Genomic DNA, 16,226 nt, shown 5'->3' on the forward strand with positions numbered 1-16,226 from the left:
TTTTACTTCATAGTCTCATCTCTCACTTCTCTGATTTTCTAACATTGACTTCTCAATGAATAAAACAGCCAAATAACAGCAAAGACTTGATTAAAAGGAACATTCAAGGACTAGTTGATACACAAATATTTAAAGATGTAGCAATTACTGTATTCTCCTCTAGATATCACGCCTGAATTCTTGGTGTGATATCTCTTTAGCTTTGATTGTCATTATTGGGAATAACCTATTCCTGTTAGTGCAATTGGGTGTTACTGACATAAATATAATAATCATAGCTATCTTTTTTCAGGCACTCTATAGGGGTCCAGTAGAGGATACGGCCTTCTCCATCTAATATTTCACAACAAATGTATTTGGAAGATTTCATTATGGCTCCCATTTTACAAGTCAACATCATGAGATTTAGAGTGGTTAAGTAGCTCCCTGTTTCTATTTGTGCCCACATTCCTATATATTATGATTATACTTTATTACTTCTACAATTCCAATGAAAAAGAATGGGAAATATGGAAAAACAAGATGCTAGACCTTTAGAACAAGAGAGAGAAGATGGAGAAAAGAAAGGAAACACATCCTTATACAGGCCAACAAAGATGAGAGCAATTTCATTGCATGCCTGATTAAGGGATCCTGGTGGGAAATGATACTCTGTTTTGGAACTTTTTAAAGTTGATAGTGAATTTCATTCCAGTAATACAGTAGATTAACCTTTGTGTCTAAAACAATTTAAAATATTTTATTATTAAAATCGTCACAAAAACCTTTAAGTGATCACTAGGAAAGAATTTTCAGCCACAAAAATGCACATTAAAAGTTGAAATCAGAAAGGTAAGAAGGTTTGTAGCCTGAGGACATTTGCCAAAAAAAGATAAAATTGAGCTTCGATTTTGACAGCCTTGTGGATTGGAAATGTAGTAAAACATGATCGCTACATACATCTGGGCTACAAAAGGCTGGACACTTAAGAGTAACAAGAAGGAGCGCCCCCTCCCCCGTACAGGCACACATGCACATACAAACACTAAGGTCTAAAAGGAAAGTTGTCTCTTGAATCAGCATACCAGGGTGAATTAACTCCTTGAGAGGATTTAACCACAAGCCCAGCCCCACATGGATTTTCCCAAATTTCCTTTGCTTGATCCAAAAAACCCTTGTGGATTTCCAGGAAGTGTAGCAGAAACAAAATCATATCCTTTTTTAAAGAATTCACTTCCATTCTAGACAGCTGCAGAGAAGGCAAAGGCATTTTTAACATAAATAACAAAAGTCTAGTATCCAGAATATACATAAGAATTCAGATAAAAGAAAGATAAAAAGGAAAACCCAATAAAATAATGGGCAATTGACAAGCAGTTATCCAAAGAAGAAACCGAAGAATCTAATAAACACATGAAAATCTTTCTAGGTTTTATTCATAATCAGGAAAAAAGTAAAATAAAGTACACTCTACAGTGAAAATAAAGAAGACTGTCCACATAAACTTTAATGAGAATATGGATCCACATGTATTTTCATACTCTGGTTGGTGAGAGATGAGTATAGTATACTCTCTATGGAAAAAAGATTGACGCTGTTTCATAAAGTGGGAAGTATATGTAATCGACGACCCAGCTACTCCATACCTAGGTATATATACCAGAGAAACTTTTGCATATGCATGTTTTGTGACACATGTACAATAGAATAACTAACAGCAGTGTTAGCCAACAGAAAAGATTACAAGTGTGGACACAGTAAAATGGATAACTAAATTTTAGCACATCATTACAATAGAACAAATTTACTACTACTACATAAAACAGCATGGATGACTATTACAAATATGATATTAAAAGAAATAAGATATAAAGTAATGCATCCAGTATGTTAACAATCAAGCAGAGTTCAAAAAGAAACTAGACTAAGCTATATATTTCAGAATCGCCTATCAAAAAATCTATAACCAAAAAACAAGGGGATGATTATCACAGAAATCAGGTTAGTGGTTACCTGTGGTCGGGAGGGGAAATACTATATTGGAGTGGACACATGGTTTTTCCCAAGGCTAGCAAGATTTTATTTCTTGATTTAAATGGAGTCAACATGGATTATCATTATTTAATCATTATGATTATTCCTTAAACTCATAAATACTCATAAATTTTAAACAGTATTTTTTTCTATATTTAACATATAATAAAAATGAGAAAGAATTTCAAAAGAATTTCTCTTTGGATGTTGGTATTGCAACAGCAAGAGATTTGGATCTGCTAATGTATATAATTTTAATTTCAATTTTTACCTAGATGGATACCCTAAAAATGAAATTGAGTATAAGTGGAAAAAGCCTTCTGTAGAAGTGGCTGATCCTAAATACTGGAGATTATATCAATTTGCATTTGTAGGGTTACGGAACACAACTGAAATCTCTCACACAATCTCTGGTAAGAAGGAAATACAAATCAGTGATTAATGCTAGTATCAGTGGCATTTGTATTTAAATCTATGGTTTGGAATCCTATACTTATATGTATTTTATAGCCAAAATAAAACGTAATTTTTTCTTCCAGGGGACTATATTATCATGACAATTTTTTTTGACCTGAGCAGACGAATGGGATATTTTACTATTCAGACCTACATTCCATGTATTCTGACAGTTGTTCTTTCTTGGGTGTCTTTTTGGATCAATAAAGATGCAGTACCTGCAAGAACATCACTGGGTATGACATGTAATATATGCTATAGTGGCATATGACTTTTAGCAACATTTTAATGTGATAAAAGTTTACAGTTTAATATGTTAGAAATATTCCTCTAACTGCAGTCTGACAAAAATGGACAAATACTCTAGTGCATTATGATGTTGAAATGAATATATGAAACAAGTAGAAAATAGAATTGTAAAGAGCTTGAAATCTCAGAAAATTTTTAATATAGGTCAAGGGAAGAATAAAAACTAAGTAAGAATTAATGCATGAAAATCATACATAATCCCTGAATCTTAAATGTGATCAATATTTTCAATCACTTTTTATCAAGATTTTATTTTTTAGCCAAATCACTAATAGCCAGTATTTATTGACTGGTGTGTGTTTAGAAAGCTTTGAAATCCCCTTCTCTTACAATGGTGCTAATAAACAGTCAATGATTACAAAGGGCAGGTGCTGAAAGGAACAAGAAGTTTCCAGGCTTCTGTGATCTATAAAATGTGTAATTAGTCTGTGAATATTTTTGAGAGTTGCCTGTACAATAACACTGATTAAAAGGGTAATTTGTAATTCATACTTGATAAAATAGACTTTTCATTTTTTCTTTAGCAATGTGTTACAATAAAGTCATAAGAAAATGTGTCTAATTATTATACATTTGTTTAAAAGAAAATGATAACCTAAATTTATGTATTGATATACAAAGATGAATTATTGATTAATTAATTCTCAACATCAGTATAAGATATGAATCTCACTACTGATAATTGTATCCTAAAAACATAAAGTTGGGACAGTTTCTAGTTTCAACAATAAAGAGGTTTTCATGTGGTTTCTATGGTAACTGGTGGCTAACTCCACTTAGTAAATATAGTAAAATGCAAATTACATAAAAGCAGCAACATAAAACCTTAAGTACCTAGTTCTATACTTGGAAATTCAACTCCTTGGGAATCTAAATAGAGGTGTAGATATAACTAGGGGATAAAATGCACTCATATCTGAGTTTTGTTTCCTACAATTATTTCAAATTATTTTATGTTCCAAGGTAATCAAATTACTTTAGTTTTTTTGTATACTTCTCTGAGTATAACAAATATTATATTTTGTTCTTAAATATTATTCTTATATTTTTTCCCCAAGAAAATTTGGATGGATTATTTCTACCATTAGGGTTATATGAAGACAAAAGCCTATGCCATAGTGTCATAAAAGAGAATAGCCAATAGTGGAATTGTGTTTTTACATGAATTCATATTTTTAATATTACCATATCAACTATAAAGATAAGCCATAGCCAGATCTAACTTAAAGAATATCTCTTACAACTGTGGACCCTATGTAGTTGGAGGATCAAGGATTTTTTTTTAAGTGTACATACATACATCCATACATACATCATTGAAGGACAATTTCCTGAGCTCCTTTATTCAAGATTGTATTTTAACAAACATTTATCAAATGCTTTATGTGAAATAGACAGCATTCTAGGTGCTGCAGTGTTAACAGTGAACAAATTGTGATGTGCTCATGTTCATGTTAAAACATAAAATATTTATGTTTCAGTGGGGTGTTTATGTTTTCAAAGGAAATCCACCATATTATTTTTAAGCTAAACTCTGTGATAATAATTACTAAATTAAAGAAATAAATGTGTAGAAGCTAAGTTGTGCTATAGTTTTCCTTAATTTATGCAATAGAAATGTAATAGTATTTTAGTAAAGTGAAATTTAATTCTGTCATTGATAATGAAATCAAAGAACACATTGGCCTTAAGATATTTTTTCTACTTCGGATGGGACATTTTTATGGAAGCCAGGAGTACCTTGGGAAAGCTACCTTCGTCTGACTATGGGAATGTTATGATTTAATAAGTTATAAAAAAATAGTGCACAAATCAAGGAAGAGAGAAGACTGGTAGTCACTGAAATTATTTCGTACTTACCATATGAAAAGCCTTTAAATATAATTTTGGCTTTAAAAAAATTGAAGCAAAAACTGTCAGGAATAATGGGATAAATACACAAATCTGCAATAATAATTGAACATATTAATACTCTTTCTCTTTCACTGATAGAATAACTACATGGAAAAATCAATTAAGATGTAGAAAATTTGAATGAAATTATCAAACTTAACCTGATTGATATTTATAAAACACTGCACCTAACTACAGTATACGCAATATGTGCAAATGCATACAGAACATTAACCAAGATCTCAATAACATTCAAAAGACTAAAACTTTCCAGAGTATATTTTCTAACCAAAATGAAAGTAAATTAAAAATGAATAAAAATAACACAGCTTAATAATGGACTCATTTATTTGGAAAAATTTTAAATGACCTTTAGATAACTCTTGGGTTAAAGAAAAATCAAAAAGGAAATTAGAAAATATTTCAAACTTAATTTTAATAAGAATTTAACATATAAATATTTGTAAGATGCAGCTAAAGCATGCTTAGAGGGGAAATTTTAAGTTCTAGTGCTAGAAATGAAGAAGGATTTTACATCTACTTTAAAAAATAAGTAAATACCTTTTATATATATATATTACACAAAATTTATTACATTACTGTGCCCGTTTTTTGGATGAGAGGCACAGAGGAGTTAAGAAACTTCCCTGAGGTCACAGAGTTAAGAGTGGGAACATCAGAATTTGAACCTAATTTGCCTCCATGACTTCCAATTCATTATACGTGTATTATCTTTAATTTTTTCAATCCTAAGCGATAAAAATAAAAAGATGGGCATGTGAAAGGAATTATTATTAAGGCATGTTTCAGTGTAGACATGAGGGAAAGAGGTGGATGTTGCCTTTACCATACCAAAGAGGACTTTCTATTTTTTCAACCCAGATGTTGCCACTTTATAAATAATTGACCAAATTAAGATTCATTTGGCATTATGTTTAGTACTTTTTGGAGAGAAAACAATCCCACTAATGGTGCCTTCTTTCATGAGGCAAAGAATGAGAATTAAGGCAGTTTAGATCAGAAGAGACATAACATGTGCAGCTGTGAGTTAGGGGGCCTAAAATTAGCAGTGGTAAGAACCACAAGAAGGACATGGATAAAGAGAAACAGATACCCCCAAAGATCCATACACAGGGCTGGGGCCCAGGTGGGTATTCTAATTTTATATGTTGACTTCTTCAAAACATGAGGATTTACTCTGTCTTTTTAAAGTATTCCCTTGATATCATTTTGCCTGTATTCTTTACCGAGATGAAAAAAAAATAGGTCTAATTCAAGTAATAAAAAAAAAAAAATTCTATAGTAGTTTGGATTACTTTTAACTGTGTGTGGCACGAAACTTCAAATCACTGTAGATTAAATTGGGTAGAGCTCTAAAATGGCTTCTGGTGCGCTGGCTATTGTATTCCAGCAAAATGAAATTAGGTAGAGGGAAAGAAGGGCATTTCCTATCTTTCTAATGACATCTTTTGGTAGTTGTTTACACCCTTGACTTAATTCTTCTTGGCTAGATTTCAGCCTGTGGCCACACATAGCTAAAAGAAGCTGGCAAATAAATTGTACTTTCAGGCAGGTGCAGACTAGCTAAAAATTGGATAGTCTATTATTATGGAGAAAGGGAATAATAGGTATGGGGAGTAAACTACCTGCAGTCTGGAGAATTTAGATGATTAGAACTCACAGGGACACAAAGCACACATTGAACACAATGTAACTGTGGTTACCAGAATTTTTCTTTTTCTGTAAATCACAAGTAATTATATATTTTTGTTTCCATTGTTTATTTCTGCTCACAATATTGCCAAATAAGTTGGAAGAATAAAAATGGTCTAAGTTATTTTTCATCATTTATTTTTCTTCCCTCTCTCCACAGGTATCACTACAGTTCTGACTATGACAACTCTGAGTACAATTGCCAGGAAGTCCTTACCTAAGGTTTCTTATGTGACTGCGATGGATCTCTTTGTTTCTGTTTGTTTCATTTTTGTTTTTGCAGCTTTGATGGAGTATGGTACCTTGCATTATTTTACCAGCAACAAAAAAGTTAAGCCTACTAGAGAAAGAAAGCTAAAAAATAAGGCTTCGGTATGTTAAAAAAAAAGTCTCTATTTTATAAACAACAATTTACTGTTAGAGATACTCTTTTGAGTACTCATGTTATACTTTCTTAGACTAATATGGTTGCTAGTGGTACCTTGACAAAAGATAAGATGAAACTGGAGTACCTAACATTGCCCACCAGCAAAAGTATTCTTATATTTTTCCCTAGAAAAGACTTTTGGATCACCTTTGTAAAGAGTGGTTACTATGCTGTGAAATTTTCTACAAATAGTAAATTCTTTGTACCTAAAAATTATTTAAACTCTCTCTTTGAATCTATTTTTGTGATAGGATTTGGACTTCTTACACTGGTACCCCACTAAATTAACTTAATTTTTAGAGATAAAGATCTCTCTTTAATGTTAGTATTCAGCTGTGTTTGAAAGACATAGCTTTCTATGTCATAGAAAAGATATCTGTTTGGCTTTTGTATATTTGTACTCACTTGCTCCCCCTTCCTAAGCATATATCCACCTTAACTTACATCACATCAAGCTGATGAATTAGAATTAACTCTACTGATTCTAAAATACTTAAGTATTGGATGAGTAACTATAATTTCTTTTTATAATGGCACTTATAACAACCTTAAAGTAATATCTAACACTGAGTATTCCAGGAACTCCTTTATATGCATAATTTCATTTATGCACATAGGCACCTTATAGATACAAGTTCAGTAATTTGCACAAGGACAAACTTAGGAAGTGAAGGATCCAAGACTCAAACCCAGGTCTTTTATGGTGACAGAGGTCAAGCTTGTAATTCTTCCTTTATGTTGCCTGTTTTCATAGGACTCAGAAAAGTAAACATCTTTTTCTCCAATATTAACAAAAAAGACTCTTTATTGCTAATTCCAATACATGTTTTTAAAGCAGATTTTTTTCCAAAATACCAACATACTTGAGAACTATATAAAACAGTTATGCATGAGTGGCAAGCTTGTAAACCTACCATAGCATGTACATAATGAGGCATGGGATTTTTCATGTTATGTCCTAAATTTCTAAGTTCTAGGATTCAATGCTTTTTCTCCCTTCCCTCATTTTTCATTAGTTTCCTTATAAAACTTTACCATACTTTTAAATTATATTTTACTTTTTATGTTATATTCCAAGGACCAAAGCCTTGTGTATTTGGTTCCAGATTCCCACAATATCCCAAGGAAGGAGAGCACATTGTTGGTGGTACACATTTCAGAACTTGCATGGTAGAATTAACATGTGACTCTCTCAACTTGACATGATTTTAGCTTATCCATAGGATTTATTATGGCCTCTGAGTGGACAAAGCATCAGGGGGCAATTATTTCAGCTTTAAAATCCATTTGCTAATTTTTTAGGTAAAGAAAAACACAGGTTTTCTACTATCTTCCTTTAATCCAAACCAAACATCCTCTCTGGATTTTCCATTTCATCATTTACTCATCCACAGCTATGCTTGATTACTACCTTGACAATTTTATTTTTGGAAATTGTTAATGAAAATGTTTAGAATAAAAATAATTAACATTATAAGCCAGACAATGTACAATCTCACATGGATTCTAGAATTTCATTCCAAGAATATGTAATATAGGCACTAATATTATCTAAGGCTACTCAACCAATAAGTGGCTACTGTAGGACTACAGATAATCAGTTTGACTCCAGATCATGTGCTCTCAACCACATTACCAGATGTCTCATTTACTCAGGAAGCTGAAACATTGGAGTACGGGCTTTAAAGTTATGATGTTCATTTAATCATTCATTCATCAAATATTAATTAAGGACACCCATGTTCTAGCCACTGTTCTAGAATAGTTATTTAGGAAAAAAATGTCTGTATGTTGAGTATTTAAAACTTAGCACCAAACCCAAGAAGCAAAATATTAAAGATGAAAAATTAAGGAATAAAAAATAAATGAGAGCTTTGAAGCATTAAATTGCAAATATCAAAAGTTAAATTGATAGGTAATTGACTACCTATGTAAGAAAAATATTTTTAGAGCCATCCAAAATAAAATTCTATAGTAGTTTCTTTCTGTTCAGTTATGTGCTTCGTGAGCTTTTACAATATAAAATGACACTTTAAGTGAAAAATTGGATCAGTAATCAAATCTGATTCCCTGCCTAGTTCAGTGTTTAGCCATATGGTCTTGCCAATCAGGTAAATCAGAGCACACTTTTATGAAGAATAGGTAGCTCTGCTTGCTGTTGTCTCAAAATATTCTATTTAAGAGCTTTGTGGAATCTGTGTTTTTCTTCTGTTCCAGCCAGGAGGATCAAATGCAAGCCTAGACCCAGAAATCTTGCAGCATCTTGCCTTTACACCTGTTTTAATTGTTTGTGAGTTTATCTTCATTCTCTCTCTCTATCTATCTATCTCTGTCCTTCCATCTGCCCACTTTATTTTATAGGCTTAAAATTCTGAGTTGTTTAAAATCCAGTATTTCCCTTTTCTTCACCAAATTATTTATGGCAATAGACCAGGACCAAAGATCTTGCCTAGAGTCACTGAAAAGTCAACATGTCTGTTATTAAAAGATACCAAAATCCCCTTCTTGACATCTCTTTGACTGCTTAGCTGAGAATCCCAGAAAACTCCGATTTATTTTACTCAGGAAGAGATGATATTTGAACACAATAGATTTTTAGCTTCAATGACCCCTCTAAGAAAAATATAAATTAAAAAAGATGCTTTCTACCTTACTCTCCACGTGATATATTGGACCTTTTCTCTCTTTCTCTTTCTTGCTCTCTCTCTCCACCTCCCTTCTTCCCTCCCTTCTTCTCCCCCTCCCTCTTTCCTTCCTTCTTTCCATTATCCCTTTCTTCCTTCTGTCCTTTACTTATGTCCATATTTCTTTATTTCTTTCTCCTTTATTTTTTATTGTGAATGTCAGTGACATTTTTACTTGGTCCATATTACCATCCAATATATTTTATTGGGTTTTCAGTTCTACTCATTAAGAATATGATTCAGGTATGTTTGTATCAATATCTATTTTCAAGAGAATCTAGTAAGTTACCTATGTTGAAGTATAGAATCAAGATCCTTATGAAACATGTAAAGATCTCAGAAAAGCAATAGTAGTAAACCAGCTAACTAAAGAGTAGTTCTTGTTGAAACTCAAATAGCCCATTGATGATAAAAAAAATCTCAGAAAACCATGTTATACCTACATCAGGAGTCTGATCTACCCATTTGAGGTAGAACTTATTTGTAATCTCTCAATTGGTTAAAATGTTAAATGAAGAAAGTTTATTTCACCAGCCATGAACAAGGCACTATGAAGAAAATAACGACAGAATGTGTTCTCTGCTTTCAGGGATCTTTGAATCTAGTTGTGCAAAAATACATTGGAAGTGTAAATTTAAGATAATAAAGTACAGTACAAATAACAGTCCAATATAAAAATCAAAAGTAGACAAAGACACTATAAGGAAGTAGCAGTTAGGTGACTGGTTTCAAATACCTTTTGGGCAGCAAAATATTTTCTATAATAGATATAAGTTAAGAATATTTAAAGACGTTCTTATTGAAATAGAGATAGGTACCACAAAGTCCGAACTAAATGGCCTGTCCTATGCACAGAGGAAATCTTGAGACATCATGTAATATGGTCTGTGAAGCACTAACAAGCACATAGTGTTGAGAAGAAGCTATGTCATTGTGAACCAACAGGGCAGTGGGTGGCCTTTTTCATTTCATTGTAAATAATTTATTCAAAATGTATGTAAACTAACTCTTCCAAAGGGAATTTGATAGAGATAATTAAAAAGAAAGCATGGCATCATTGAAGTAGTTCTTTAAAGAATAAATTGCAGTTTTCAGGAAAACAAATTATCAAGAATATTTAAGAGAGAAGGAACCGTGTAAGCCAAGTTGAGGCATACATATAAGAATAAAAAGTAGATTTGTATATTTCTCAGGCTTTTCATCTAATTCAATAGCCATTAGCCATATGGCTAGGTTGATTTAAATTAATTAAAATCAACCAAACTTTAAAATTTAATATCTTAGTAACATTAGTCACATTTCAAATGCTTAATAGCTAAATGTAACTAGTGGCTACCATATTGAACAATACTGATACAGAACACTTCAAGCATTGCAAAAACTTCTCTTGGACAGCGCTATAGAAAAGAGGAATCTTAGGAAAGAAAATACCCAAGTTGAGGATAGAAAAGTGGTTTATTGCCGAGACGTGGAAAGTCTCCAGTACCATGTTAAGAAATTTCAATTTTGCCCTGTCAGCACTGATAAGCCATGCATGTTTTTAAGCAAGATGGCATATTTGCTTCTATGTTTTTGAAAGATAATTATAAGTAGCATGGAGTATATACTTGAATGGCAAAAGAAGCAAGGAGATAAAGACTATTGCAGTAGTTCAATGAGTCATATGTTACTGAGAGTGGAACTAGGGTATTAGAGTGGAAGGTTTTGTTTTTTGTTTCTTGTTTGTTTGTTTGGTTTTGCCCACAATACCCAACCATAACATTTTCTTCACACACAAAAAATATCGTATTTTCAGCCAGTGTATATCTATATGAATAAACATTCTTTTACCTTTCAGAGCAAAAAAAAATAATGAAAAGATGAATCAATACATAGTTTCACAAATTATAAACCTTCTTTCCTGTAATGGTAATTGGCAAAGCTCCTAGGAAGGATTATTTGATATTGATGAAATGTGAAATACAGTAAGAAATTTACTTGTGCATGGTTGAAACAAATGAACGAATCAAACAGTATATAAATGTACAAGTGATAATACAATTCTCTGCTTCACAGCCTTGGTCCCAACCCTCAGAATTTTTTTTTAACTTTCTATTTTTTACTTTCCTCTGATAATTATTTCCATTAACTTCTAATTCTTGAAGTACAAAAATTGACAACTCAGAATCACCAAAATCCACCTCATGTCTATTTTTAAACATTGATGTTGATTTTGTAATTTTTGAAATTCTGACTGATAAATAACTGGGATTTTGTGAAAGTTGATCGGAGAAAATCTGTGCTTAGTTTGGCATTCTCATGTGCCACTTTTTGAATGAGAAATTAATAGTGATATTAGTCAATATTTCATAGTATCAATAACATGACCTAATAATGTTTGCTAATCATATTGCTAATACTTAATATTATTAATTGTATTAGTATATGATCTAAATAGTTATTATATTATTGGTCTTGGTGCTTAAAATATATTTTGTATATTTAACTATATGATTAATCTATAAGTAAGAGTATTTAATATATAAACAGACACATATGTATCTTTAATAGTGAGAATGGGATGGATTTCTCAAAATGTTAAGTTCAGCTATTCTTAGTGACTTTTTTAAATAACAAAAAAGGCATATTCTCAAAACTACATCATTTGAAGTAAAAGGAAATTCTATTCAATTGTGTTGTTTCTTTTTATGTCATTTAAATGGATCTATTTTATTTTTTCACTGTTTGCTATTTGGGGGGCAGCAGGATTTTTATTTGAGAAATTGTAAGGTGGATTTTGCTGTTGTACTTCAGATAAATAAGGCATATAATGTTTATATTGTTCCAATTAATTTTTCAGTGGTTTCCAAGGTCACAAATGTGTCAAAAGTATTTTATTTTACTGATACTGTGTCAGCTCTTTGGCTATTTTTCTCAATACATATACAATTCATTCCTAGTCACATTCATCATTCAATAAAGCCTAGTTTCTTTCAATATATGAATTAGTGGCATTTTGGGGGATGCAGCAGGAAACTAGAAAATTGTCAATCTAAATTGTCACTGCAATAAGAAGCTCTCCATTATTTTGATCACCAGGGATTGGTCCATGTTTTAAATGAACCATTTGCAGTTTTTCTCTATTTTTGTGTACTTTAATGTTTAATCATACCTCTCATGCACAATTGATATCTTCTAACAAACACACCATCTTCCCATTTATGGTAGTTCTGAATGATATATGGAATGTGTTTTATGCCATATAACCTTGAAATTGCGGACTAACAAACTTGCATTTTAACCACTTCTCACTCTGGTTAACATTGGAACATATGCTATTTAAGTATTAAGTAACAAGAAAATGAATACCAATTTGCCTCATTTTTATACATAAGTTTAGTGCTCCACTAAAATTTAGGAGTCTAGTCGGGTATCTCCAAGTGTCAATCTCAAAAGATCTGTCATTAACATTTAATAATATACTGCCTCTGTTTTTCATGATATATCTAGGCAAGTGAAGTCATGCATTTGTGTTTAGGGCATTGCTTCTTATGTTCAGGCTGCACATTTTGTTCCTAATATGGATGCTATGACTTTTGTGATGGTTTTATCACTTAAAAATATCACTAAATGTGATTATTTGCTTCTCTTTGCATCTACTGAATGTTTAATATGTAGTGGGTCAGATTCTATGTTTCTTTTTAGAAATGAAATGGGTTTGAATATTGGTCCAAATTTTTAAAAATTATCATTTTTTGTGTTTAGTTTTTTAAATCTTTCTCATACAATGTTTAATTTTCATGGCTTTGAGATTTATTTATTTCAAAATTTAGGATGCAAAAATTTTATAAACATTTTCATTAGAATTTAAAATCAGGATATAACAATTGTTATAATCTCAGCCTTGTGCTCAGTGTTTACATAATGACACCACTGATTATAGTAAATTGTGAGATTCACATTTTAAAATAATCCCTGAAATATGTGGAAGTCCTGAGAGATGAAGAGTTACTAAAATGGCAATCTTCACTCATATTTTACTTGCCATTTTATTCAAATGTTCATTAATGTATTTCTTTCCAGGAACATTTTTGATGAGGTCCAAGCTTTTGTTGTTGCTATTATTGTTATTATTGTTTGTTTTAGCACATATTTTATAGTGAATTATGATATATCCTCTCCAGGAATCAACAGTAGCAATGACAATTACAACACTATTATCAATTGGCAAGGGAATAGTTGATATGTTTCAAATATTTCGTTTGGTGTTTTATGTATATCATCTCATTTACTCATCAAACAGATCTATGTCTTGTTATTGTGGCTTTGGTATGGCAAAAGACGCAGACACAAAAAAGCAGTGACATTTCCTGTTCAAAGTTATAGGACTCTACTGGGCAGAGCTGGAATTTCAGCTTAAGTGATTGCTTTAATATTCCACAATATCCTGACTCCAAAGTGATTGCTCCAAAGTGATTGTTCCAAAGTGTTGGGTTTAATATTCCGCAGTGCCCTGGCCATATTCAATTTTTTATATTTTTAAAAATTCTTGTTCTTATTTAAGTATTATTCAGAACATGGTATCATCAAGAGTTAGTTTGATATGTGTCCCAAAAAATCTTGTTAAAAATAATAACTATTACTACTGGGCAAGATGAAGCACGGATCATTTTACATGTTATGAAGTTTATTCATCACAACCATCACAAAAATTAGGTGGTAATATAATTCCAGCTGGATAGCTGGAATGAGCAGCATTTTGGTAGAATTAACAGAATTTTGAATACCAGTTGTTCCCCAACCTGAATTTTTACCTCCTGCACATTCTACCTCCCAAATATGATGTTTTGTGCCTATCCACAACTCCAGACCTAATATCTTTTTTATTTATTCATAGCTCCTTAAAGTTTTCTGCTTTATCAGAATGTCATCTTTACTATTTGTTCTCATTATTACTAAGATAAAGTACAGAATATAACCATAGCAAACCAACACATGTTTATAGCATTGTAAATGTTTTACTGTAAAATATCATAGAAAAATATAGTTCATTCTCATTTTAGAATTAGATTCATGGTTAACAATAATTCAGTAGAACAACTTTCTAAAGGTATAAAATATATTTAATTTTGAGTGTTTTTTTCCCTGCAAAATCTTGGGAATGTAAAATAATATTTTTATGTGCCACAAGGTAAATTATAATCTAAAAACATGTTAGAATTGGGTATTCATTTGATTTTTGGAAAATAAGATTATTTTTACTGCGTGTCAGTCTCTCAGAGTTTGCCTTGAGGGGACAAATTGATCGTCTTTATGATTTTTTTTCTCAAAACTCATTTATTATTTTACTCAGATGTCCTCTGGACTCCATCCAGGATCTACTCTCATTCCAATGAATAGCCTTTCTCTGCCGCAAGAAGATGATTATGGGTACCAGTGTTTGGAGGGCAAAGATTGTGCCAGCTTCTTCTGTTGCTTTGAAGACTGCAGAACAGGATCATGGAGGGAAGGGAGGATACATATACGCATTGCCAAAATTGATTCCTATTCTCGAATATTTTTCCCAACAGCTTTTGCCCTGTTCAATCTGGTTTACTGGGTTAGCTATCTTTACTTATAAATTCTACTTATTAGGCAAAACTCATAAGAAGTCTGACTAAATCCAATATAATCGACTGTCCTTCAATAACATGAAGTTTAAATTTAAAATGCAGGGAAACCAATGGTTAAAATGTGAATAGTTATTTTAACTATTTTACAGCTTTCTTAGGTAAATAAAGTAGAAGCTTTCAGATTAATATACATAAATTTATGTAAAACAGATTAGTTGCAAAATTCAGTATATTAAAATAGTATTATATATTTGTACTTTAATTTTCTTTATTTTTACATATATCTTATTATGATTTTGAATTTATAAGTTCTGTGATTCATATTTCAAAGATGGAATAATTTTAATATATATTTTATTTAAGCATAACCTATCATTTGTAATGGTAGCTTAATCTAATGCCTAATATTTATGTAATATGTTTTTGCCTAGAAAATATTGTTAATTTGATTTTTTTTTTTTTGCTTTTTCTTTTTATGCTGTGTTTGGAATAGAGCTAGTTGAAAAGATATGAAACGTATGAAACACATGAAAACAATGATTTCATTGGATTGACTTCCAAGAAACTTTACTACCAAAAACAAATTAATTTATTTTTAATTTTTTTATTATTTAAAAAGAAAAGGCCATTTTACTTTATCTTTGATCTAGTTCATTTCTTGATGAAACATTAAATAAAACTCCAGTTATATTTAGGTTTGGTGATTTACAAACTAAGATGGAAACCATCAAAGTAATTTAAATACAAGGTGAAAAAAAATGAAGAATATTACATTTAACCATTTTATTCTCTGCCGCATAACATTTATGAAGAATGAAGAGATTGACACTGAAGTGTTTAGATCTACTGACCCTGAAATTAAATACAGAAAGAACTGACTTTTTCTTAACCCTCTACAAAAATGTTACATTCCTTAAAATAACCAAAAACATTGAGGAACAGGGCTTCTATTTGCTCATTGTGGCTAAAGAATTATTATCTAGCAAATTGATTTGAAATGCATATTGAGGATATGGTCTTAATTATGGGCTATTAACGTTTTTCAGACCAGAAATGTTCTGGAAACACAGTCTTAGGCTTGTGTTCTATATCGCCTTTCCCAGTTCCTAAATTTGGACTTGGTCAACTTTACGACTTTGT

The 16,226-nt window shown here is 31.4% G+C and overlaps 1 protein-coding gene across 1 annotated transcript in view; it reads left to right on the forward strand.

Moving 5' to 3' along the window:
- The window catches only part of GABRG1 (gamma-aminobutyric acid type A receptor subunit gamma1), a 60,621-nt gene extending 45,527 nt beyond the window's left edge, over positions 1-15,094 (forward strand). The window contains exons 6-9 of the mRNA XM_060091312.1: positions 2,289-2,426; positions 2,553-2,705; positions 6,545-6,756; positions 14,828-15,094. Of these exons, the coding sequence (XP_059947295.1) occupies positions 2,289-2,426; positions 2,553-2,705; positions 6,545-6,756; positions 14,828-15,094 (770 nt within the window). The remainder of the gene's footprint in view (positions 1-2,288; positions 2,427-2,552; positions 2,706-6,544; positions 6,757-14,827) is intronic.
- Positions 15,095-16,226: the final 1,132 nt, after the last annotated feature.

This window comes from Mesoplodon densirostris, chromosome 1, assembly GCF_025265405.1.
Source record: "Mesoplodon densirostris isolate mMesDen1 chromosome 1, mMesDen1 primary haplotype, whole genome shotgun sequence".
NCBI lineage: Eukaryota > Metazoa > Chordata > Mammalia > Artiodactyla > Ziphiidae > Mesoplodon > Mesoplodon densirostris.